Source organism: Pan paniscus, chromosome 2 (genome assembly GCF_029289425.2).
Source record: "Pan paniscus chromosome 2, NHGRI_mPanPan1-v2.0_pri, whole genome shotgun sequence".
In the NCBI taxonomy this organism is placed as follows: Eukaryota; Metazoa; Chordata; class Mammalia; order Primates; family Hominidae; genus Pan; species Pan paniscus.
In genome coordinates, this window is record NC_085926.1 from 29,818,068 (window position 1) to 29,845,535 (window position 27,468).

The following is a 27,468-nucleotide window of genomic DNA, read 5'->3' on the forward strand; positions in this document are numbered from 1 at the left end:
TACACCTAATGTAAATGACGAGTTAATGGGTGCAGCACACCAACATGGCACATGTATACATATGTATACATATGTAACAAACCTGCACATTGTGCACATGTACCCTAGAACTTAAAGTGTAATAATAAAAAGAAAATGTATTTCTGGAATTTTTTTAAATGTATCTAGTAAAACATTGTGGCTGTATCTGTCTTCCATTAAAATCATCTTAAAATTAACAGTATATAATCATCTTAAAATTAATAGAATCAGATGTTTTAACTTAGCAATGTCAGTAAATATAAATAGGTCATTATCAATATTCATAGCCTAACTGCTTATACAGGTCCCCAAATATCAGGGTGGCTAAATTTTTACACCTTTAAAAAAATTGTAAAATTTATGAAGACAGTGCACAAAGAGATCTTAGTTGAAAGCTAAGAAAATCTCACCCTATGACTTTTAAATTTTCTCTTAGTGTTAAAAACAACTATTTGAAATTTCTCTTTACAATAAGGGAAAATTTTAAGGTAGGCTTAAAATCCAGAATCTCATACTCTTTATATGTTTGATCCTTGGCAATCTAGAACATTGTTATTTGGTAATATTTGTTTAAGGGATGCCTCTGCTAAATTTTTTTATGCCAGTCTGTAGAAGAAATATTAGTGTAAATAACTCATTTAGAGAATTTTATTTTATTTATTTAATACAAATGTTTAAATAAGGGAATTGGGAAAGACCTGCCTTTTTGGAATGTAATTATAGATACGTAATTGTTTTAGGGAGAGGTAACAAAAGGTCGAGATGGTCTCTTTTAATGAGGAAAGATTTTCTGGAACTTAGCTTTAGCAACAGTAATTATTTAACATTTTAATATGGGATCTGGAAAAGGGAAACCCCAGTGAAATCTATTACTATGTAGATGGCTCAATAGTTTTTCTAGTAGTAAAATACAACCCTGATGGATTTAAACTGCCAGCAGAACTTTTGCAATTGAGTGGCAAGATAATAGTAATAGTACTAATGATCAGAAACAACAGCAAAGGAACAGAGAGCATTCATCATAGGCAATTGGAGGTTAACACAGATAATAATAATGTAACATGCATCATACCTAGGAGATAATGAAAGCCAAATTCTGGCAATGACTCAGGAAAGGGACCTAGTGCTGTAGTGGCCAGATGACCTAATGACAAGCTATAGCAAACAAGAACCATTTTAGAAACACAGATCTTTTCCATCAACACATCTTTTTGTTGTTGTTGTTGAAGATAGTTGCAAGTTCTGTATGTTGACGAAGCCTCTGTGGAGTTAAAATGGAACAGAACTGATGAAAATAAAGCTTAAATGTTCCAAACTCTCTGACACTGACACATGACCGGGTTTCACAGTTGGGAACTGGGAAGTGGCTGACAGAGATTCTAATCAATAATAATCTTTGCAGCAAACAGATTCAGTATTTATTTAGATATAATACATTCTTTAAAAAAAACTTTCACAATAGCTCTATGAAGTATTTAACATTATTTCCCCATTTTATATATAAGAAAAATGAGTCACAGAAATGTAAAAGAAAGGAAGGAAGGAAGGAAGGGAAGGGAAGGGAAAGGGAAGGGGAAGGGGAAGAGAAGGAGGGAGGGAGGAAGGAGGGAAGGAAGGAAGGAGGAAGAGAGAGAGAGGAAGGAAGGAAGAGAGAGAGAGGAAGGAAGGAAGAAAGGAAGGAAGGGAGGGAGGGAGGAAGGAAGGAAGGGAAGGGAAAGGAAGGGGAAGGGGAAGAGAAGGAGGGAGGGAGGGAGGAAGGAAGGAAGGGAAGGGAAAGGAAGGGGAAGGGGAAGAGAAGGAGGGAGGGAGGAAGGAGGGAAGGAAGGAAGAGAGAGAGGAAGGAAGGAAGAAAGGAAGGGAGGGAGGGAGGGAGGACGGAAGGAAGGAAGGAAGGAAGGAAGGAAGGAAGGAAATTTGCCTAGTATTTTGTAGCTAGCAAGTAAGGGAGCCAGACTTCAAACCCAGGAAGCTGGCACCCTTAACAATTAAGTGCCCCCAAAGTATGTGTTAAAGCCTATGGAAATATGAGCCTATAGAAACTACCTAAAGAGAAGTCATATTCTAGACTATTAGAACCAGGGACTATCCTATAAACCTTATAAGAACCATTGTTAGGGGACAATAAACAACCCTGCTTCAAAGAGTAGAAATATGTTTCATAAAAGCCATTACCCAAAGATGTATAAAAGGTAAAACTTAAATAAAAATAGATTACCATTTACAACTTGGAAAAGAAACCCAGAATTTTCTGTAGCCACTGGTCAATGTGTTCTTACAGCCGTAAGGCAGAATAAAAATCTGGAAATTATCAGAGAAGGTTTTAAGAATAAAATAAGCAAGTTGGTCTCTTTTTAAATATAAATCTGACATTAACAGAAGCCTTATGATATTAAGGGAAAACTGGTATGGGGACTAAGGAAGGGAGTGAAAACATGCTCCTCAACTATGAATTAGACATCCAAGAGGACAATCAAGTTCGATCTCATGCCATATTGGGTCACTGATGGCCCATCATGCATGGACTGTAGGACTTACAAATAAATCTGGACACAAAAGTTCTTATGTGTGGGCCAATTCTGCTTATTTGGACACAGTGCAAATAGGTACGACAAGATATTTTTTTCCTCAAGGATGATACCTAGCAGATAAAGCCTGATTTCTAATTCAGTATTGTTACAACTGCACTTAGTGGTTTAGCTGCTACTAAGGTTTAAATCCCAGGTGTGTGACCCATAGCGAGCCACTAAACCATTCTGAATCTCACTTTCTTCACTGGTAAAATAGGGAAAAATATTAGTTGCCTCATAGAGTTGTAGTAAAAATTAAATGAATTATCTATGTAAAATGGAAGTGCTTGATAAACTTTAGTCTATTATTAACACCAAATACTAAAAAAAAAAAAAAAGAAAAAAAAAAGTCCTCTTCTTGGATAACATTCCTTGGTTAAAAAAAGACTATATTTGAGTAGAAAGAAGCTTCTGACCGTTAAGGGTGATGGATATGTTCATTATCTTGACAATGGTGATGGTCACATAGGCATATGCATATATCAACACTGACAAATTGTATACTGGGAATATGTACAGTTTATTTTATGTCAGTTGACTCAATAAAGCTGTTAAAAACAAACAACAAAAACTTACCTGTGGGTGTAATATGTGTGTCTGTGAATGTAGTTGCTAGGAAAATTTCTTACCTAACAGAGGCACACAAAGCTGTCATCCCTCCTCACAAGAAATTGGAACCAGTTTCTTTACAGCAAGAAATGTAAGGTGCTTCTAGATTTACCTTTTGTGAGAAATTTGTACCACTGACAGTGATGAACTCATATGTTAGCATGACCATCCCATTTTAATACCTGTATGTACCTGAATCTTTAAAATGGCAAGAGAGAAAATACTCTATAGAGGAGGATGAGTTTACATCTGATATAAATACATAGTTTTGGAATCTCACAGGAAATTATGTTACTCAGAGAATATTGGGATGCAATGATTGCATTTAGCATTTAGGTTTGTCATCTGGAATCAGAATTTACAGTACTTATAACATAAAGAATTAGGAATCAGAATTTACAGTACTTCTAACATAAAGGCAGTGACTATCTACAGATATTCCATGATACAGTCTCTCTTGTGTGATTTTCCTGGCTTCACCCAAGTCACTGAAGTCAGAGGCTCATCAGAGCAGTCAGTGTGAAAAACCGCTTGTGTTCAGTGAGGCAATGATATTTATTGAATGCTCTCTCTATACAGAACTGTGTGCTCTGTATAGGGCAGAAATGACATTTTGTTTTTTATTTCTCTTGGTCAGTGGTGACCCCTGTCTCTTTGAGTCATTCCCTCCAGTACTGATAAACAGAGTTGCTGCTAATAGCGGGCTAAAAGGATTTGACAAAATATGACTCCCCCTTAGAGCCAAATGATTCTCAAATATTTATTTTTAGGTACCTGTTTGATTGTACTCTTTTTCCACTGTTGATTTTGGAAACAATTTTGGAATTCTCATTAATTCCTTAAAAATGTTTAACTTTACCCAGATAAGTAAATGCAAGGAATCTAGCTGGGGTGGGAATGGGGGAGAATGGGTGTTGGGGAAGTTGTGTCCGTTATCTATCAAGACAATAATGCCACATATCAATTATAACATCTTAGTGGCATGAAACAATAAAGATTTCTTTAGCTTACACATTTGTGTGGTGGGCTCAGTTTATATCACCTAGGCTTATATATTTTTTCTGTTGTGAACTGCAAGTTAACTCTGTACCACTACCAATCTTGGATGTGCGGGTTCACATGTCTGGGTGGTGGCTGGAATTGGATGATCTAGTATGGCCTTGGCTGGAATGTTAGCATGTTAAGGATGACGTATCTTTATTCGCATCTCATCCTCCAGCAGGCTAACCTGGGCATGTTCACATATCCATGCAGAGGAGAAAAAGAAGCAACTCTCAATACTTAAACTCATTTCAAGCTTCTGGTCATGTCTCATTTGCTAACATCCCATTGGCCAAAGCAATCACATGGGGTCAGACCTAGAGTCAGAGTGAGAGGGCTCCACAATATTATATAGCAAAAGGCAAGGACACAGGAATTGGTCAAGAATTAGGGCCTTTAGTATCATTAATCTTTAGTAAAACATACTTTTCCTAATGAGTAACAGTTGTGCAGGGTGGTCATTTTGGTTTTCAGACTGTAAACTGACAAATTAATATTTGGTTAATTCAACAGATAAACTAAGAAATTAACCTTCCCAGCCATATTAATGTATTTAAAAAGTTTGTCAGGCCACTTTGGCTTTCATTTTATTCATTCATTTAAAAATATATTTATTGTGATAACAAGCAGCAATTTTCCAGTCAAGCAGGGATGTGAAGGAGAACATCAGTTCTCAAAGAATAATTTTGCCCTGTTGGGTTTTAAAAGATTGTCATTTTCCAATGTAATTGTTGGAAGAGGAGTTTAGACATCAGTTTTGGTACTTTCTCTTGGGAAATACATTTACCTGAGTCATGTAGGACCACATCAAGCAATCTGGGACTCACAAGTCATAGCCATATCCTTTGGCTATATTTTTATCATGTGGGTTCACTTAACATTATAATAATTGTTCTCCCTGGGATTCTGACTAGATTTTACTGGAAAATTGGAGTGAAGAGGGTTGGGTAGAGCATCAGCTTCTAGCCATTTAGAAATTACAGGGGACTAATTTTTTAAAAGCTAATTTGATTGCAGTTAGCAAAATGTCTCTCTTTTGAGAAAGAAGCTCCTAATCATCTTTCCAAAATTGAATCCTTCAGTTTCTACACTGCAAACACGGTTGCTTTGAAGAAGAAATATTTATCCACATATAAATACCGATTATGAACACGTTTCTGACATTACCGGAAGGGTTGGTGCTTGCCTCTTTACTTCTAAAACAAATTCACATTCTGCTTCAACTGATTATTTTTTCAACGATATTTGTTATATTCTTTTATGATCTGCCAGTACTTTTTTGAAGCCCAGTTAGTTAGAACAGCGGCCAACAGAGCTGAGACTAAAAGGGGGCCAAATATCTCTTCAGAAGCAAGATGTTACTTCAAAAGATACTCATTACAAAGCACTACTGTGACTCACATAATCACTTAGTTTTTAAGGGGGAGTTATTAATGTAGAATTGGTTTCTTATCTTCCCAGCCCCCAGTGAGCCTTTGCTGTGCAAATTCGCTGATGGAGGACAAAAGAAGCGACAGAATCAAAGCAAATATACCCAGAATGGGAGGCCTTGGCCCAGGGAAGGAGAGGTGAGTCCTGACTGACAACATTTGCTCTGAAATTTGGTAGTAGATATCCCTCAGAAGGTGGCAAGGCAGATGTATGGTGTGCCATGATGAAATTGGGTCCCATGGAACACCCAATGTCTTCAAAGGGGCAAATGAGCAGACCCATGTTAATGTGTTCTAGATGAAATTATTGAGGAGTAGAGGACTTCAAAATTAACCTCACTTCTGCACTACAGCAAGTCTTCTGTCTTTAACCAAACTCGAACCTGAAAGGAACTCACTGAAATACTTATCTACAAAGAATTGATTTCTATTTGTGTAATAGCTATAAAATGAGGGTATAATTACTTAACAAAATATTTTCAGTGAAATCAATAGGGAAAGTTGAATGTTTGTGTTTTGAAACAGGCAGACAAAATTTGGCTGTTTTTCATCCTGCTGTTGAGATGATTTACTTGCATATGTATGTATATTTATGCATATTCCCATATGTTCATAAATGTTTTGATATCTGTTTTTATATATATATATATATATACACACACATATATATAAAATAAGATATTGTCTTGGTCAAAAAAGAGGGAGAAAAGTTGATACATACAGCATTTTGCTTTTCACAAGGAGAAGGAAAAGCACTGAACAGCTCACTGTCCATTTACCCTCAATACAAACTGGTAAAAAAGCCAGTTTATGGATCCAATGCCACTTACGAATGGGTTCTTTTTGTTACTTTTTTGTAAGAAGACAAGGAAAAGGTGCCTGAGTTTCCATGAGGTCTTTTCATTATTTGTGAAATGGAATAGAGTTGTTTGAATGACTTGAATAAATGCCATTTTGTACCAAGGCCATACTTTGAACAGAAGAGCTCTATTTAGTATTTCATTCAAAGCACCTACTTCATCCATTTATCATTTAAGAAGCATTGTACTTGATGCAGCATTTTACACTTTCAATACTGACAGAACAGTGGTAAAGAAGAAAGGAAGCTGGAATTTTTCTCAGCAAATCCTTTAGCCTTTTTTCAGTTTCTGTTTCTAAGACCATTGTTTGTTTTGAGTGTTTCCATGCAGGTCTCAAAACCCCTCTTAAAGGTTATAGTTATGTTCAAGTACTATATAAACTGTAACTCATTACATTAAGACATGAAAAACAGAATCATCACTGAACATCAAAAGCTAATAAAAAAGATAAAGAGTTTTAATATTCTCAACTTTAGAAAGGCAGTGGGTATTACGTTCTAAAAAGGAGGTGGAGGGAGTGATCCATGTGTTTTTAGCATGGAGTTCAGTGCATCAGCAGATAACCCTATTGGCCTCAGAAGACAACTGATGCCTGATAGCACTCATTATCACATGTCCCCTACCAAACACCCATAATCTAGAAAGACTCATTTGACATTTTAAAATTTGGTTGGATAAAATGCCTGCTGATTAGAGATATCTTTGGGTCACAGACTATCATCACAAAGCCCCAAGACTCAATTAGCAACTTGGCATTAATGAAAGAAGCTTCAGTTTCTGTCTCCTTAAGGAACTATAATATTACCTTCATACAATAGATGGCAATTGCAGCAAGACACTTCCTCTCAGTGTACACTTCTTGAAAATGGAATCAATAAAGACAAAATGTAGAGAGTTACAGCTGCCACCTGGCTACTGTATATAGAATCTAAGACTTTGCTTCAAAGCATGATAAATGCTATATGTGCTATGATGTGGAAGCATTGCGGAGTTGAGTTTAGCACCCAGAGCACCTTATAATTTAAACGTAGGTTTTAAAGGTATATTCCTAATCTTTGTTTGCAAAAGTTGATTTTTAAGAGCTATAAATTTTCCTGTTGATCTATGAAAATCAAGGGACCATGATAAAATTTATCTGTGACCAATAAAATATATTTCAAATATATATACTCATTGAGAGAAGATAGATTAGGCAGAGAGATAGCATGCCCTAGAAATATGCTTATCAAATTTTTTGGTTTGGGGATGCACATATTAATTTGTACACTTTGATTGTGGTCTTAGAAGTAGATACCCGAAGAATGTTGGATAACTGTGTGCCCATCACTTTATATTTTTTGCTTCCATTTCCCCCTTGCATTTTACTTGCTAAAGTATATTAGCAAGTTGATAAAGTTGTCATGACACACATTAATCCTATATAAGCAATATTTAATTAATTTTATATGCCAGGAAATTCTGGTTACTGTACTTGATTCTAAGACACATGTTTTTGTTGTTGCTGTTTTCCATACTTTAAAGCTTCTGAAATTGGTTCTCTTAGACTAAGTGGCATTTTACAAGATAATATGCATTTTCTCCTGTTAATCACTTGAGGGCACTACCTACATTGTCGGGTTAAGGTCTTTGACCACACTGGTTTCATAAATAAAAGCACTAACCAAAGCCAGGATCTGGGTCAGATTCTTAAAGGAGGGTTTTTTGTTTGTTTGTTTTTTTGACCCCTTCCTTCATTCAGTATCATGATTGAGACAAGTAACTTTCTTTGGTGTCTGTTTTTAATGTGTAGTTTTGTTTTTCATTTACCATTATACTAAGGTTGGCATACCAACTTTATAAAGAGATCATTTGGGGTGTTTGTTTTTGCTTGTTTGTTTGTTTTGATATATGAAACAATGGTACACCTTTGAATCCTTTTCTGAGATAAAATGAAAGATGGTAGTTTAGATTATGCTGCTGTGGAATTGAAGATAATAGCACAGACTGAGGCTAATGTTTACTTTTCCTCTCTCCTAAAAGATGAGTAAAAATGGTCACGTGAAAGGGATTCTGACAAAATTCTTAGGATACAAAACCGATAGATTACAAGTATTTTAGAAGTACCATGCGCATGCCAATTGATAGACTAATTAAAATTTTAATTTACTGTTTAAAGCTGTTTTTTCCTCATGGCATTTTGATAAAAATTTTATTAGCAAAGTTTGGCTAAATGCACTTCTTTATGAAAAAATCTAATACAGAAAACTTCATACACAGAAATTAGTATAAATTAGCAAGATTTTGAAATATAAATATATGCTAGTGGCCATGTTCTGCATAAGTGAAAAATGCAGGAATATTTTAAAATTATTAACTAATCTTTCAAGAGACAATTGGAACTCTGAATAAAATGATCGAGGGATGGGGGCTATTAGGCTCTTCCTCCTTGGTGTTCTACAGTTCTTATTGTTTTATTTCCTTAAGTAGCTGTTCTCAAACTCTTGGTCTCTGGATCCCTTTATACTCTTAAAAATTATTACTTACAACAAAATAAATAATAACAGAAATTAACTCATCATGTGCTAATAAAAATAGTATATTTTATTAAAATATATTTTTAAAACAAAGGCAATTTTTTGAGAAAAGTGGTGCACTTTTCTATTTTTACAAATCGCTTTAATGTCTGGCTCAGTAAAAAATGGCCAGATTTGTGCATGTACTTCAGCATTCTCTCTTTTGCTATACTCTGTCTTGCTTTAAACATGTAGAGAAAAATCTACCTTCATCTAGATAAGTCATTTAAAAAGGGAGAACCCTATAGATCTCCTAATACGATCTTAGGAATTCTTGGTCTTTAGGCCACACTTTGAGAACCACTGTCCTAAAGAAGCTGAAGCCAAGGGCAAGGCTGATGTTCACTTCCATATACTAGAAGGACCATGCAACTTGTTGGTGTGTTAAAATGTATCTTATCATTTGGTAAATAGACACTGCCCCTAGGCCATCAGTGCAACTCCACTTCCCCTTCCTCCCCGGTGCCTCCTCCAAGAGCATCATGATCCAGCAAGAATGGGGTACTGGCTGGCACAGCAGGAGTTCCCCCAAATCCTACTCATGCATTTCAATTCTGATTGGCCAGTGTTTACGACATATTGGTAGCAAAATGTTTTTAATGTCACCCTTGGCTCAGAAGTAGTCTCACTTAATTATCACAGGGACCCTGATGACCCCTGGTAACATTGTGTTGGCCAGGTATTCTATACATCTGAGGCTCTTTCTTACTTTAGGCAAAATACTGCCTGCATCAACCTTGTTTATGCTCTCCCAAATGATTGGTGGAGTGGTGTGGAACCAGGAATGTTTCAAGCCAGTTCAAAAATATATCAGGAACTCCTGTTGCTTTTTTCTGTGTTCCCAAAGAAGACCTTTCCAATGACTGCCAAAAAGTCACAAATTGTACTTTATACCACAAATAATAACAGCTGATCAAAAAGCAAATAGCTGTGGAATTTTCTAAATGGTCAGATCAAAATTTGATTGATGATAACTTAGTGCCCCAGTGAAGATAATTGTTAACTAAAATAGACATTTACTCATGCATTCATTGATTCATTCACTTATTCAACCACTACCAATATACCATCACAACACATAAACAGACACACATCTGAACTTGTGATATGCCTATTTTTGAAACCTTTATTGAACTATGTTGTAAAGATGATTGGATTAAATCAAAGAATGGATATGTTTATGCTATGATGAGAGACACTTAAATTTTAAAAATGCTTTATGTTAACTTTGGTTGTGGGTGGTCTTTGGGTTTCCTTAAGAATTTTCAAGTATCGGTAAATGCTAAGTTTCAAATTCCGGAATATGGTGCTGTTTCACCAAATTTTTATGCTGGAGTTTTATCCTTAAGTAGAACAAATATCAACCAACCACTTCACACTGACTCAAAAACTCTTATCTAGCTTTCACAAAATCTTCCCAAGCTCTATTAATTGAGTTACTAAATGCCATTGACAGCAATTGCTTTGGGAATTGTACTTCCCAGAAATGATGTTTTGGCTATGGACACAAGCAAGAGACATGCAAATTGAACAAGAAGTAACCCAACAAAGTACTCAGATGTCTAGCGAAAAAATGCCAATGTGTTATGATAAAACAAAAATCAATAAAGTGGCATTTCTTTCCTTTATCTTGTTTACAGTTCTCTGCTGGAGTCAGTTTAAAAGCAATGACTAATACCAAACATGTTCTCTCTATCTGATGCTCTGAAGAGATTTTTTCCTTACTATAGAAACATTTAACAAGATTATTTTCACAGCCTCAACATGAAAATGAACTAGTGGAACTAATGTGATATTGATAACAATCAACACTCAGGTTCCCAGAAATAGTTTACAGGTTATGTTGAAGAGAAAATCACATAAGATTTTTGGAGATGCATTCTGTGAATATTAAGATTTGGAATTCTTTACCTATTTCCAATTAAAGCATAAGTTTTAGGTGAGGTATGATGATATAGTAATTCTTAAAGATATTTTATTTAAATGTGTTTTTATTTCCCCAAATCACAGTCTTCTGGGTACAGGAGTGCAGTATGTGCACTGCATAATATTAACAGCACCATTCACACAAACTAGATGTAAATGTCACCACATGGGATAGTTCAGTGCTTGTGAACCTGCCTGGAAATGTTAGTTTGAAAACTTTTCAGGGATATAATATTCTGACATAGCATAGTTTAAGTTCCTTAAATTAGTAGGTCTCATTAATGCACTCACAAAATCTGCTACTAGTGAGCTGAAAGCTAAGTTATCAGTTTCATCACAGCCAGCTTACACTAAGTGATTTGTTATGATCTATAACCCAGATAATATGTTGTCTATTTTCAGACTTGATATCAACTTGTTTACAGTGATGGATGAAAACTTCCCCTGTGCTGTAAAGTTTTATAACTCTTGTCCATTCAGACCTACTATTAATAAAAATTATCTTCACTGCCAGTAAGTGAATGAAGGCCTGCAAAGGTCATGTTGGAGAATGGGATTGTCAGGCTGTTTTGAGTCCATAGACAAGTGCAGGCGAAGTTGAGAAAACTTGATTCCAAACACCCAATTTCCTCCCCATTGTGCCTCAATGCTTTAGGTGTAATTATTTATTCTGACTAAATTCATTTATGATTAAAACAAAGATGTCTTTTTAGATTTCTAAGTAGGCAGATAGCCATATAAATGATACAACAGTTATATATCATACTCCAATTTAAGATGAGTAAACATTCCTTGAGGGATATGTTCTAGTTCTATTTGTTTTTGAAGGATAGTGAATACTTAGAGATTTGGCATCACAATTATGAATTACAACCATGTCTTTATCACCATAACTATCTTCAGTATCATTGTTATGGTACACATTTGTTCCCTCATTGACTCATAATTTGCATTATGCACTGATAATGTGTGAGGATGTGCACCTCAATAGGCATGAGGAAATCCCTGCCTTGAATGCACATTGGAAATGCACATTTTCAGTGAGAGCCCTTTTAATACCCTTGGGTTTCCTATTTGCTTTCTTACTTTCTTAGTGTATGACCCCTTTTTTTCTTTTTTTCTTTTTTTTTTTTTCTTTTCTTTTTTTTTTTTTTTGAGATGGAGTCTCACTCTGGTTGCCCAGGCTGGGGTGCAGTGGCATGATCTCAGCTTACTGCAACCTCTGCCTCCTGGGTTCAAGCAATTTCCCTGCCTCAGCCTCCTGAGTAGCTGGGATTACAGGTGCCCACCACCATACCCGGCTAATTTTTGTACTTTTAGTAGAGACGGGGTTTCACCATGTTGGCCAGGCTGGTCTCGAACTCCTGACCTCAGGTGATCTGCTCGCCTCGGTCTCCCAAAGTGCTGGGATTACAGGCATGATCCACCATGCCCGGCCGTGTATTTTTTTACAGAAATATTCTTTTTTTATGGTACTTTTTACAGAAATATTCTTTTTAAGAGAAGAATTATATTTGAAAAAGTTTGTTTTAAAGACAATATTAAAGAAGAAGCAACTTAAACAAAAAGTATTCAGTCATCATAAGAACTTATTGAGTGTCCATTATGTGGGAGGCATAGGACTGGTAGTATGGACATGGTGTAACACAGACAGATTCCCTTCTCTCTTGGAGCCTAAAATGGCAAAGATCTTCTCTATCTGCAGAGTAGGAGATTAAAAGTGGAGCACAATATAATTTAGTGTTACAGAAATGAAATCATTAGCAGTAAATGGCTTCATATCTACGCAACTGTAAAAGAACACCAAAGCCAAAGTAATAATAAAAACAACAAGAACTATAGTAGCAGACACAAGAACATCAGTGTATATTCCTCTTGTTACTAAATATGAACTGATTCTTTGTCTGATTTTCAGGGTGGGTAACTAAGAAATTGCTGTATGTGTATTTACAAACCAGAAATATTTCCTAATGTTGAAAAGCTTCACCTTGTCACTTGGCCAGTAGAGGCTTCTGTGTCCCCGGGTGCTGAGTGGCACAGAAAGAATGATATTTAGAGAAGGAATTGGAGCTTTGGAGTGTGAATGGTTAACAAATGCTGAGTTCTCTGATACGCTGATTGGGAAAAATTATTCTTTATGAATTTTAAGGAATTGAGTGTGTCACCATCTGTGATGTGCTCAGTATTGTGTGCTTATCTTCACAATTATCTAGGCACTGTAGTGAGTAAGAGAGCAAACTCTCAATTTAAGTCACAGATCCACAACCTCTGAGCTGAGTGACAATACTATGACAATGCTGGGCAGATTTTTTTCTTTTTTTTTTTTCTTAATTATACTTTAAGTTCTAGGGTACATGTGCACAACATGCAGGTTTGTTACATATGTATACATGTGCCATGTGGGGTGCTGCACCCATTAACTCGTCATTTACATTAGGTATATCTCCTAATGCTATCCCTCCCCCCTCCCCCCACCTCACAACAGGCCCCAGTGTGTGATGTTCCCCTTCCTGTGTCCAAGTGTTCTCATTGTTCAATTCTCACCTATGAGTGAGAACATGTGGTGTTTGGTTTTTTGTCTTTGCAATAGTTTGCTGAGAATGATGGTTTCCAGCTTCATCCATGTCCCTACAAAAGACATGAACTCATCCTTCTTTATGGCTGCGTAGTATTCCATGGTGTATATGTGCCACATTTCCTTAATCCAGTCTATCATGATGGACATTTGGGTTGGTTCCAAGTCTTTGCTATTGTGAATAGTGTCACTATAAACATACATGTGCATGTGTCTTTATATCAGCATGATTTATAATCCTTTGGGTATATACCCAGTAATGGGGTGGCTGGGTCAAATGATACTCCTAGTTCTAGATCCCTGAGGAATCACCACACTGTCTTCCACAATGGTTGAACTAGTTTACAGTCCTACCAACAGTGTAAAAGTGTTCCTATTTCTCCACATCCTCTCCAGCACCTGTTTTTTCCTGACTTTTTAATGATTGCCATTCTAACCGTGTGAGATGGTGTCTCATTGTGGTTTTGATTTGCTTTTCTCTGATGGCCAGTGATGATGAGTATTTTTTCATGTGTCTGTTGGCTGCATAAATGTCTTCTTTTGAGAAGTGTCTGTTCATATCCTTTGCCCACTTTTTGATGGGGTTGTTTGATTTTTTTCTGTAAATTTGTTTGAGTTCATTGTAGATTCTGGATATTAGCCCTTTGTCAGATGAGTAGGTTGCAAAAACTTTCTCCCATTCTGTAGGTTGCCTGTTCACTCTGATGGTAGTTTCTTTTGCTGTGCAGAAGCTCTTTAGTTTAATTAGATCCCATTTGTCAATTTTGGCTTTTGTTGCCATTGCTTTTGGTGTTTTAGACATGAAGTCCTTGCCTGTGCCTATGTCCTGAATGGTATTGCCTAGGTTTTCCTCTAGAGTTTTTATGGTTTTAGGTCTAACATTTAAGTCTTTAATCCATCTGGAATTAATTTTCCTACAAGGTGTAAGGAAGGGATCCAGTTTCAGCTTTCTACATGTGGCTAGCCAGTTTTCCCAGGACCATTTGTTAAACAGGGAATCCTTTCCCCATTTCTTGTTTTTGTCAGGTTTGTCAAAGATCAGATGGTTGTAGATGTGTGGTATTATTTCTGAGGGCTCTGTTCTGTTCATTGGTCTATATCTCTGTTTTGGTACCAATACCATGCTGTTTTGGTTACTGTAGCATTGTAGTATAGTTTGAAGTGAGGTAGTGTGATGCCTCCAGCTTTGTTCTTTTGGCTTAGGATTGACTTGGCGATGCAGGCTCTTTTTTGGTTCCATATGAACTTTAAAGTAGTTTTTTCCAATTCTGTGAAGAAAGTCATTGGTAGCTTGATGGGGATGACATTGAATCTATAAATTACCTTGGGAAGTATGGCCATTTTCACGATATTGATTCTTCCTATCCATGAGCATGTAATGTTCTTCCATTTGTTTGTATACTATTTTATTTCGTTGAGCAGTGGTTTGTAGTTCTCCTTGAAGAGGTCCTTCACATCCCTTGTAAGTTGCATTCCTAGGTATTTTATTCTCTTTGAAGCAATTGTGAATGGGAGTTCACTCATGATTTGGCTCTCTGTTTGTCTGTTATTAGTGTATAAGAATGCTTGTGATTTTTGCACATTGATTTTGTATCCTGAGACTTTGCTGAAGTTGCTTATCAGCCTAAGGAGACTGTGGGCTGAGACGATGGGGTTTTCTAGATATACAATCATGTCATCTGCAAACAGGGACAATTTGACTTTCTCTTTTCCTAATTGAATACCCTTTATTTCTTTCTCCTGCCTGATTGCCCTGGCCAGAACTTCCAACACGATGTGGAATAGGAGTGGTGAGAGAGGGCATCCCTGTCTTGTGCCAGTTTTCAAAGGGAACGCTTCCAGTTTTTGCCCATTCAGTATGATATTGACTGTGGGTTTGTCATAAATAGCTCTTATTATTTTGAGATACGTCCCATCAATACATAATTTATTGAGAGTTTTTAGCATGAAGGGCTGCTGAATTTTGTCAAAGGTCTTTTCTGCATCTATTGAGATAATCATGTGGTTTTTGTCTTTGGTTCTGTTTACATGCTGGATTATATTTATCGATTTGCGTATGTTGAACCAGCCTTGCATCCCAGGGATGAATGGGCAGGTTTTTCAAAGTACTTAAGTTTCTGATTCCTCACCAGCAGACTGAGAATGTTTCAAAGTGCATATTTAGTGACCAGATGGATTTATGGATGTGACGAAGGTAAAACACAGTGCCTGGAAAATGATAAGTGCTTAAATAGTAACTATTATTTTAACTATTATAATATCATCACAACTCAAAATTTTTAAATCTGAAAACCAGCGTTGCTATGAGTTTCTATGACTAGTAAGCTTTAATTCCCTGATTTTCAGTTTAATGGCATGTCAGTTTATTTTCTAAACAGGAATTATTTTTAATGATACATTTATTTGAAAAAAAAGTGCTGCCAGTATAATCTGTCAACTATATTTTTACTTAGGTTATAAAACACATTTTAAAAAACAAGTAGAAAATAATATATTTTATCTTTGACCCACATTGTATTAATATTTTTGTAAGATCACATTCCAAATCATAAACCATTATTTAGTACTGGAATTTTATGTGGTTTTCAAGTTTCTAGCCAATTTTCCTTTGAAGGTCATGTAATCATAAAAGCTTGAAAGAGCTAGGAGGAAGAGAATGGCTTGGATAAAAGGATGAAAGAAGAAGAAAAAAGAAAAATAAAACAAAAACATGAATTATTGCTAGAAATCAAGAAAGATTGAGCTACAGTTGGGAACTGTTAAATGGTCAATGTTTTCAAAGAGAAAGAAATGAATCATTAACTTACTTATTCTGGCAAATAATGACAATAAATTTTGGATACCAGAAGTGCTTATGCAACTTGGTGGCTATGAGAAGGATTCCTCATGTTCAAGTACTTTCCACTGTGGTTCATGGCAATTACCTTTGACAGAAGAAGCATTCTAATGCACAGCTAGTGGTTTATCAAATTTACTGTCTCCATAGTGCTGAATATACATGACCTTATTGAGACATGAAGGATGATATTACTAAATTCTGCTGTGTAATTTTTAGAGTTTTGAATTTTTAGTGTCCTTACAAATAATGTTATTAATGCCATTTATAAAAGATTATTTTGTTTGCTCCTGTCACAGTGGTTTGTTGTACAGATCATTTCACTACTCAGGTGTTAAGCCTAGTACCCAATAGTAATTTTTTCTGCTCCTCTCTCTCCTCCCAGCCTCCACCCTCAAGTAGAACCCAGTGTCTGTTGTTCTTTTCTTTGTGTTCGTAAAGTCTCATCATTTAGTTTCCACTTATAAGTAAGACCATCTGGTATTAGGTTTTCTGTTCCAGCATAAGTTTGCTAAGGACAATGGCCTCCATCTCTATCCATGTTCCCGCAAAAGACATGATCTCATTCTCCTTTTGAACTGCATAGTATTCCATAGTGTATATGTATCACATTTTCTTTATCGAGTTTGTCATTGATGGGCATTTTGGTAGATTCCATGACTTTGCTATTATGAATAGTGCTAAAATGAACATTTGCATACATGTGTCTTTGTGGTAGAATGATTTATATTCCTCTGGGTATATACCCAGTAATGGGATTGTTGGGTCAAATGGTAGTCCTACTTTTAGCTCTTTGAGGAATCACCATACTACTTTCCACAATGGTTGAACCAACTTACACTCCCACCAACAGTTTATAAGTGTTCCCTTTTCTCTGCAACCTCACCAGCATACGCTATATTTTGACTTTTTAGTAATAGCCATTCTGACTGGTGTTAGATGATATCTCATTGTGGTTTTGATTTGCATTTCTTTAATGATCAGTGATGGTGAGCTTTTCTTCATACGCTTATTGGCCACATGTATGTCTTCTTTTGAAAATTGTCTGCTCATGTCTTTTGCTCACTTGTTAATGGGGTTGTCTGTTTTATTCTTGTAAATTTGTTTAAGTTCTTTATAGATGCTCAATACTAGACCTTTGTCAGATGCATAGTTTGCAAATATTTTCTCCCATTCTGTAGGTTGTCTGTTTGCTCTGTTGATCTTTTTTTTTCTGTGCAGAAGCTCTTAACTTTAGTTGGATCCCATTTGTCAATTTTTGCTTTTGTTGTAATTGCTTTTGACATCTTTGTCATGAAATTTTTGCCCATTCCTATGTCCATGATAGTATTGCCTGGGTTATTTTTCAGGGTTTTTATATTTTTTTGGTTTTACATTCAAGTCTTTAATTCATCTTGAGTTTATTTTTATACATGATGTAAGGGAGGGGTCCAGCTTCAATTTTCTGCATATGGTGAGCCAGTTATCCCAACACCATTTATTGAATAGGGGGTCTTTTCCCCATTGCTTTTGTCAGTTTTGTTGAAGATCAAATAGTCATAGGTATGCAACCTTGTTTCTGGGCTCTCTATTCTGTTCCGTTGGTCTATGTGCCTGTTTTTGTAGCAGCACCATGCTCTTTTGGTTACTATAGCCCCGTGGTATAGTTTGAAGTCAGGTAACATGATGCCTCCAACTTTGTTCTTTCTGCTTAGGATTGCCTTGGCTATTCAGGCTCTTTTTTTGTTCCATATGAATTTTAAAATAGTTTTTTTCTAGTTCCGTGAATAATGTCATTAGTAGTTTGATAGGAATAGCATTGAAATTGCTTTGGGCAGTATGACCATTTTAATGATATTGAGTCTTCCTATCCATGAATATGGGATATTTTTCTATCTGTTTGTGTCTTCTGTGATTTCTTTGCATAGTGTTTTGTAATTCTCATCATAGAGACCTTTCACCTCCCTAGTTAGCTGTATTTCTAGGTATTTTATTCTTTTTGTGGCAATCGTGAATGGGATTGCCTTCCTGATTTGGCTCTCAACTTGGCTGCAGTTGGTCTATAGGAATGCTAGTGACTTTTGTACGTTGATTTTGTATCCTGAAACTCTGCTGAGGTTGTTTATCAGCTGAAGGAGCTTTTGGGCTGAGACTATGGGATTTTTTTAGATGTAGAATCATGTTGTCTGCAAACAGGGATAGTTTGACTTATCTTCCTATTTGGATGCCCTTTATTTCTTTCTCTTGCCTGATTGCTCTGGCTAGGACTTCCAATACTGTGTTGAATAGAAGTGTTGAGAGAGGGCATCCTTGTCTGGTACTGGTTTTTGAGAGGAATGCTTCTGGCTTTTGCCCATTCAGTATGATGTTGACTATGGGTTTTTCATAAATGGCTCTTATTATTTTGAGCTATGTTCCTTCAAAACCTTGTTTATTGAGAGTTTTTAAGATGAAGCAATGTTGAAATTTATTGAAATTCTTTTCTGTATCATTTGAGATAATCAAGTGTTTTTTGTCTTTAGTTCTGTTTATGTGATTAATTGCATTTATTAATTTTCATGTGTTGAACCAACCCTGCATGCCAGTGATGAAGCCTACTTGATCATGGCTTTTTTTACAGCATTTGGCTGTCACTAGCTGTTACTAATGCTAATGTAAAGTATGTGCTTTTGGGCATTCTTAGAAGTGAGGGACAGAAGACACACTCCGTAAAATAGCCCCCTTGTCTTTAGTTGAATCTGCTCTTAATGGTGCATCCAGCTCATTAAACATTTGACCGGTCACCAGTCAGCATACTTATAAATATGAAAACTTGACAATGCAGTCTGGGAACACAACATTTCTATTAGCTTTGAAGGCATATGGGGTGCAATTGAATTTTATAATACTGAAGAGTGGAAACTTGACATTTCAGAGACATAGAATTAAACCACTGGAGATAAAAATAAGGAGAAACTGAAGCACAATTCCTAGAAAATAGTATATCTAAAGAATTATTTGGAAAACCTGGTAATACCGCCTAGGCTCAGAATATCGTAGATCATTTTCCAAGGTAAGGGCATCATCTACATAGTTTATCACTATCTTCTTTGTTTATACCACAGTGCTTGGCAATTCGTTGTCCAAATTTTTATGTTTAAGATGACCTTGAAAAAAATTAAGATATGTCTACCAACACTGCCAGGTTCTGCAAATAGTCTTTTTAACCTTAAACTGAAGGAGATTATTTACATATGTGATCTTGAAAAGAGTTTTTGGACATTATGATGCATGTTAGCACTTGCAAGTTGGTTTTCGTACTTAGCACACCAGATATGGTTGTATTTATTTTATGTGCTTTATCTGCAATTTAGAGAGCAAGCTCAAGGTTAATGGAACTTCTAGTCTTAAAATAAACCTTTTTTTGGCACAAGAATTTGGATTCTCAATAATTCAGCATGAAAACTTTCTTATTTAGTTAAGTGTTCTATTTTAAAGGTACTAAGCCCAATATTTACTAACCTATGATCACTAAGGATAAAAAGTAAGTCATGTAAATCCCTGTACTAGTGTAAGTTTGGATTAATGTAATTGGTGATGAGCTTCAGTCCTCTGCCTAGCCTATGTTCTCAAGGAATAGGGCAGTATAACATACTTAGGTTCTTAGGGCAGGGTTGGCAGTGGGAAATTTAGGAAGGGCTTAAGGCTGGGAAGATTACAGCAAGTAATTACAAGTGGAAAAGTTGGCAGGAAATATCCATGTACCATGATTGGGTCTCCTGACCCATTCTCCGTGGATCAAGACAACTATATGTGGCACCTACCAACTGGGAGATTTCTGGAGTTGTTGGTAGTGTCCTGGCCATCCCAGCCTGCCACAAGATTCAGAATTACCCCCACTAATGTTTAAGCAACAGTTTACAACCTCCAGGTAACATCAAACTATAACTGGAACCTGGTCAATTAGCCAAATTCCTGGAGCTCTCCTCTATCTAGCTGCACAGGCTCATCTTAGTAGCAATCTCAAAGTTGTATATTTTTCATCCTACTTAACCATGTTATGGTGGGATTTAACAGTATAGGTACTACATCATTGACTATAAGACACCATTGATTAAAGATGAAATATTACTTTAAACACCACTAATAAAAGAAAAGGAACTTGACATACTATAAAATGCTATCAATTATCATTTAAATCCCAATTTCACAGATATTAAAATGTGAAAAAAAACCCTGCATCTTGGAATCTATGAAATTCAGCCATTTAAATTGAGATAAAAACAGATGAACCTACATAAAATATGGTAACACTGTTTTGTCTTTTTTATGGTATCAATTAAGGATTAATTTAACTTTGGTTTTAATGACAAACTCAGATTAAAACTTTTTTTTCCAAGATTTTGAGATCTTTAGATAGCTATATTATATTATACTTTTCTTCTGATTCTCTTTTAGCCTAGCATTTTCTGTGCCATAGTCTTTCTCAGGCTTCCAGTCTTAGTTCTGATGGCATCTTTCTATCTTGTCCTTCTTTATTGCCATATAGGGAAAAATTCTGCCTGATAGCACTACATTAGCAAAAGCCAAAAAGAAGAAAGATTGTGACGATATAGGGCATGTAAATAACAATATTAAGACTCCCTTTGATGTTCTTTTCTCAAACATAAAGAAGTTAATTTTCTCTGTTCTCTGACCATTTAGCTACATTTAAAGGATAAATCCCCTGCATGTTATTGGCTTGATTTTTGAAAAACTTGTTGAAGCTGTCAAAAGGACTTTTAATAGTTTTTCTCTTATCCTGATTCTAGGCCAGTAATTTCATGAAGAAGGGCCTCCAGGTTTTCAGCTTATTCTAATTCCTCCTAGGTTCCTGCCTGTAATTTGGTTTGAGCCCACATCATCAGGAAGGTCTCTTAGCAATCTCAGTAATAAGCTTGCTTCCCTCTATCTCTTTGACCAATCAAAGGCTAAAAAAAATTATCTTTAGAAGTTCAGCTAAGTCAAGCTGCAGCTTTTCCAAAGTAAATTTTACTAACAAAATGGGGGAAAAAAAAGCTTCAAAATATTTTCAAATAAAAATTAAAAGTTCAAATTCAAACATTTCTTTAGGTGAATTATTCATGTATTAATTCATTTAACTAACATTTATAGAGCCTCTGCAATGTCCCAAACACTGGGCTAGAAAGAGGCGATATCAAGATGAGCATGACTAGCTGGGAGACACACATGGCAAAGCATGGTCATATTAGCTTCCACCATGGGTCATGGGAGGAGGGCAAAGGCAATAGTTAATGCCTTCAATGCCACCTGGAGAAAGAGCTGGCTTTAAGAGGCTATGACATCTTATCTGAGGCTGAAAGAATAGAATAGAAATATTCCCACAGAAAGTAATGGAGAATTTCCAGCCAAAAACCACCCTTGCGAAGGCCCAGGGGTAATGCTCCAGGGCAAGGTGAGTGTATGTCTGAGTTTGGTAAAGGGTGAAGTCGAGAGGTAAAGGGTGAAAAAAAAAAAGATGTGGAGACCAACAGGTACAAAGGCACTTGATCATGAGATTTCTGTGGGCCAGATTTTATCTTAAGGTAACAGGATGCTGCTGAAAGGAGGACCATAATGTGGTCAGATTTGCCTCTCGCAAGAGCAATCCTCATAACACAATGGTGTGACTGATGGATTGGAAAGAGGTTTTGAGCAAATATAGGAGAAGATATTATACCAACATATACTCATAAACACCCAAACAAGAGATGATAACTTGTAAGAAGGCAGTAATCATGCATTGAACTTACTAGTTAAACTTGATGATATGTGTCTGGAATTCAGGATAGAAACTTGAGTTTGAGACAAACATTTGGGAATCACCAGGAAATAAATAATAGTTGGGATAAGAAAGTGAATGTCACCACTGTATTGCAGTAAAGGAGAGAGATAAAACCCTGGCCCCCTGAGCACTCTGGCATCTCATAGGCAGTTGGGTCAAGTAACACTAAAGAAGAAATTGCTTTCTGAGAGGTCAGAACAAAAATAAGGGGAGAGGATCACAGAAACCAAGGAAGAAAAATACACTGGTCAAATGATGCAAATGAATGTAATTATTATTTGGAATCAAAGTATTCCTTGGATTCAGAAATTATGAAAATTAAAGAGTATAGTGTGGACCATTTCACAGGTTGCTTGCAGCCTTTTATAGAACCATTAGCCCAGATTTTACTGTCTTATCTCAGACTGCATAGACCTTGGGAATTTCCCTATTTATGATCTTATTTGTAGTTCATCTTCTCTTCAAGAGAGCAAATAACTGCACAGTAGCCTAAGGAGCATCCCTTTAGCAGGTGAGAGCAGATAACTACTGTACAGGGTTGACTGCCTCTCCTGGTAGAAACAAACCATTCAGTAGTCTCCTGACTGTGCCGGAGTTGTTCCCCGGTAAAATTCTACCACTTGACTCTTATGAAGGTCAGAAGGTGATGTGCTCATATCCCCTTTCAGCAAGTGAACTAATAAATTGCCCTCAGTTTTGCTCTAGGCATATTTTTTCCGAGAGTAGTTTCTCCCTCAACAGGAAGAAGGTTAAAAACTCTTTCTCTGGCCAAAATATTGGCTTAATGTTGGCCATCTAGTACCGTGGTCCTCATCATTCTTGGAATTAGGAACTGGTTTTGTAGAAGTTAAGTTTTCCGTTGACAGGGGTGTTGGGGAGGGGGTTGGTTTCAGGGTGAACCTCTTCCACCTCAGATCGTCAGGCATTAGTTAGATTCTCAAAAGGAGTGTGCAACCTAGATCCCTGTAATGTGCAGTTCACAATAGGGTTCCCAATCCAATGAGAATCGAATGCCCCTCTGAAATGACAGGAAGTGGATCTCAGGCGGTAGTGCTCGCTTGCCTGCTGCTCACCTCCTGCTGTGCAGCCCGGTTCCTAACAGGCCATGGATGGCTACTGGTTTGCGGCCCCAGGGTTGGAGACCCCTGATCTAGTAGGTTTCTGATCATTGATGATTTTTATTGGTTTCTCTGAATATCTTAGTTATATACACTTTTAGTATCACATATGAGACCCTCAATTTCTCAGCCAGGGTGTAACCATTTGAATTTCTGAATTCTTACTGGTTTCCACTACTAGAAACACTGTATCATTTCCCCTGAATTTTCTTTCTTTATTACTGACCTCCTGCACATTCTCACCTTGACCCTTCTGGTTGTAGCGATCCCATTCTGTCCTACTTTTGTATTCTACTGACCCAGCAAAGCTAAATGCACCCTGACATTTTCAAGCTTACTTCTGAATCAGGCCTCTGACCTACATTACTTTCATAAATGATATGCCCTTTTTTCCCTCTTAAAAATTTTAAGACAAGTCATAGAAGACATAATATGCTTTATAAATTAAAGGATCCCCTCACCCCACATTATGGAAATAGTATTACAAAGAACTTTTAAAACTCAAAAGTCATGCCTGTAATTCCAGTGCTTTGGGAGGCAAAAGCGGGAGGATCACTTGAGGCCAGGAGTTTGAAAACAACTTGGGTAACACAGTGAGACCCCATCTCTACAAAAAAAAATTTAAATAAAATTAGCTGGGCTTAATGGTGCACACCAGTAGTCCCAGCTACTGAGGAGGCTGAGGCGGGAGGATTGCTAGAGCCCAGGAGTTTGAAGTTACAGTGAGCTATACTGTACTCCAACCTGGGCAACAGAGTGAGACCCTGTGTCTAAAATATTTAAAGTAAAAATAAAAATAAGTCAAAACAATGCATGAAAGGCAAAAAAAAAAAAGTTATTGTTATACTACCCCAGTATTTTAACATTTTGTTGAAATTCATTTTTAGTTTTATTTCCAGTCAGAGATATTTAAAATATTTGCTTTCAACACATATTGTACACATAATTTTGTATCATGACTTGTTCACTAAAGGTTTCTAAGTAGAAATACTAGCAAATAAATATGAGCAAAGTTAAGTGAAATTTTACTTCAGTAGCAGTACCTAGATGTTTATGTCATCATAATTTTAAGTCCCTTTTTATACATAATTGTTAATCAACTTATTTTTTATTGAATTTTTAATCATAACGAGTGAACAGTTGTAAATATTGTTAAAATTGGCTGCAAGAAATAAACACTTTAAATATAACATCCAGAAAACAATATTATATTTGTGTGTATTAGCTTCTTGGACTCAACTTGTGCTAATTCAGTATACAATATTTAATAAAATATTCAACATTTTCTATACCTTTATTAAAGTGTTGTTTTAATTATGATTGTAGAAGACTATAAATCTTTATAATTATTTGTTTGTAATTTTCCCAATTATGTATCAGGCCAGACCTTAAGAAAAGGAGAAATATTAGGCTAAAATATCAATGTTTTATTTGTCCAGGAACTTCAGTCTGTATCAGTTTGTATAAATTTTGCTGCCCCCAATTTTTTGATCCCCATTTATCTTGCAGTCTAAAAATACTTTCAACAATGGTTAAAAAAAAAAAAAATCATTCAGGCCATCATCATTTTGGCTTTGTTACAGTCAATGATTCTCTGCTCCTCAACTAAGACCAAGCATTGCAGTCTAGGGAATCTTTCCGAAGTAGCAATGCCTGGTTCCTAATGTGTACTCTTTAAGCAGTATTTCCACAATTATTACCTCTTGATATAATGTAATCATTTACAGTTAAGAATATCAAATAACTATCTCCTAAGTCAACTGATTTGTCTCAATGAATTTATTAAAAATAAAGATACATTTGTTAATAATAAAAATCCCCTAATTATTCCAATATACCATTGAAAATCTTTTCTTCTAAAATATTTAGCTCCTATAGTAAAAATCCTGTCTGGAAGATCTGAAGTGTCCTATTATGGCTGAAATACTAAATTAAAACTTAACTGTTGCTGAAAAATGACAAAAATGACCCATTTTATTTTAAATAAACTATGAATGTCTCTATTACACAAACAATGGAAACCTGAAAAATGGAAAATATTTCTGAATCTAATAACTCCTTTTTGAAAATAAGTGACGATTAAACATCACTTTTCTACATACGTGGTGTGACATTTTCATTTTGTTCCAAGGTATTTTACTTTTTGTGTGATTCTTGAGTTTGTAAACATGCCATAATATTTAGTGATTGTATAATGATGATTTCATGGTCCTAGCTTAGTATAAAGGTAGCTCGACAGAGCAGCAAAATCGATTTCCTTTTTTCCTTTGTGGAAAGAGACAAAAGGAAATTGAATGCAAAGTTTGCATTAAGACCATATTAGAATTATGACTCAACAACCTGTTACACATGAAGTGGAAACCAGGTGTATCCAAGTGTTAGTTATTGTGCTATTATATTCAGCCAATGGGTTAAGTTCAAACAACCCTTTGCTTAACCCATGCCGTGTTGTTACCCACAATGTTCCAAATGCATATGACCTGACACTATCTCTTGTTGTCTCCTCTTGCCAAAGGTACTCAGAGGCAGGACTGTCCCTAGGCAAAATCATGAAGTAGGTGAATCTCGTATTCATTCCCAACCCTTTTGCAATGAAAATCTCACCTTAGATTCTCTCCACCTCCCTCTCCCAAGGTACCTACTCTAGTTACTCATTCCTCTGGATTTACCCTCTGTTTTCCAGGGAGCTCATGCTAACTCCTGTTCCCCAATCACTCTTTGAGTATATAATGTCCCCGCTCTGAAATACTCAGTAGCTCCCCAAGAGGAGCTGGGCAATCAAGATCCTCCATCCTTACCTTTTGAGTCTTATTTCCCACTCTCTCCTCTACATGTTCTACTGAAAATAGCTCACTCACCTTTCCATTTTTATTTACACACCTTTTTCCATAGTACTCCTTTTTGCCTGAGCTGGCCTTGACCTCTCATCTCCATCTGTGGAAATTCTCCTCATCTTTCAGGGCTCTGCTCAGCTGTACTTCCCTACATGCCCTATCTGATCACCCCCAGCCTCTCTCATCTGCACCCCATCCATACCACTCATATGGCACTTAACACATATTGCTTTGTATTATAATATTTATGTATGTGTCTTGTCTCCAGGCATTGTGCTGGGCGCTTTACAAACGTAATCTCTTTTAAATTTCACAACAATCTGATGAGGTAGGTATTATTAAACCATTTAAAAATTGAGGAAACTGAGGCTCAAATAGGTTAAATAATTTGCCCAAAGTCACACTGCTACAAAGTAACAGAGCTAGAACTTGAACTCAGGTCTGTCTTATTTCAAAACATGATTTCCACTGTACCCTACTGACATCAATTCCTTTCCATCTTCTGAAAGATAGGATGGGGGTTTAAGATGAAGAAGGAGGTCAACATAGATTTTTTCCTTAACAAATTTGTGTTGAAGAAAGAGAGTTCATTGATAATTACTGTATTCCTAGCTAGAATTGATTGGTTAGCTAGAATCTATGAGGAATTCAAGTAAAATGCAAGAAAAAATTCTTATCTTAAGTGGCCAGAACAAACAAGCATGGCATAAAAAGAATGTTCAAGACAGTTTGTAATTCAGGAGGGGCTAGAGAGCATTGGTCTCTTTGAGCACCGTAGGAAAATAAGTACAAGGAAAAAGAAATAAATGTGCAGTTGATGAGGGAAGGCTACCTATAAGTCCCCAGGTCTTAAACAATTTGAGATAATTAGTAGACTGAAGATATGACTATCATCCTAAATCTCTCATGCACTAATAATATCTCGATTGAATGTAAAGCCCACCTGTTTTATTCTGCCTGCAGTGCTGCATCTTGGATAAATTAGGGGAGAGAAGCTTAGTGTTCCTAAGAGAGAAATCTAATTCCAAATGGACAGCTTTTACGACTGCCCTTTCCGGTGCCTGAGACCAGAGAGTTTCAGCTAAGTCCTAGACAGCTCCATTCTGTGTTCAGCCTAAGGCCAACCTCCAGCCAGTCATGTGGCAGAGCCTTCATCCTGGGAAGAATTTATACTTAGAATCTTTGTTCATCTTGACACCACTATCTTTTTGCCTCTCCCATGGCAAAAAAACAAAAACCTTTTTTCTTTTCTGCTGTCGTATTCTATTCTCATTTCTCAGTCCCCCAGCTTGTCATATTATCAGTTGCATATTTCTT

The 27,468-nt window shown here is 36.3% G+C and overlaps 1 protein-coding gene across 12 annotated transcripts in view; it reads left to right on the top strand.

The window, feature by feature from the left end:
* The window catches only part of RBMS3 (RNA binding motif single stranded interacting protein 3), a 1,476,433-nt gene that overhangs the window by 1,303,248 nt on the left and 145,717 nt on the right, over positions 1–27,468 (top strand). For 11 of the 12 annotated variants that reach the window (XM_034956011.3, XM_055109591.3, XM_055109592.3 and 8 more), the window contains one exon: positions 5,700–5,806. In XM_034956011.3, coding sequence (XP_034811902.1) covers positions 5,700–5,806 — 107 coding nt within the window. Of the gene's footprint in view, positions 1–5,699; positions 5,807–25,832; positions 25,872–27,468 lie in introns of all 12 variants that reach the window. The other variant, XM_063602227.1, reaches the window with a different exon arrangement.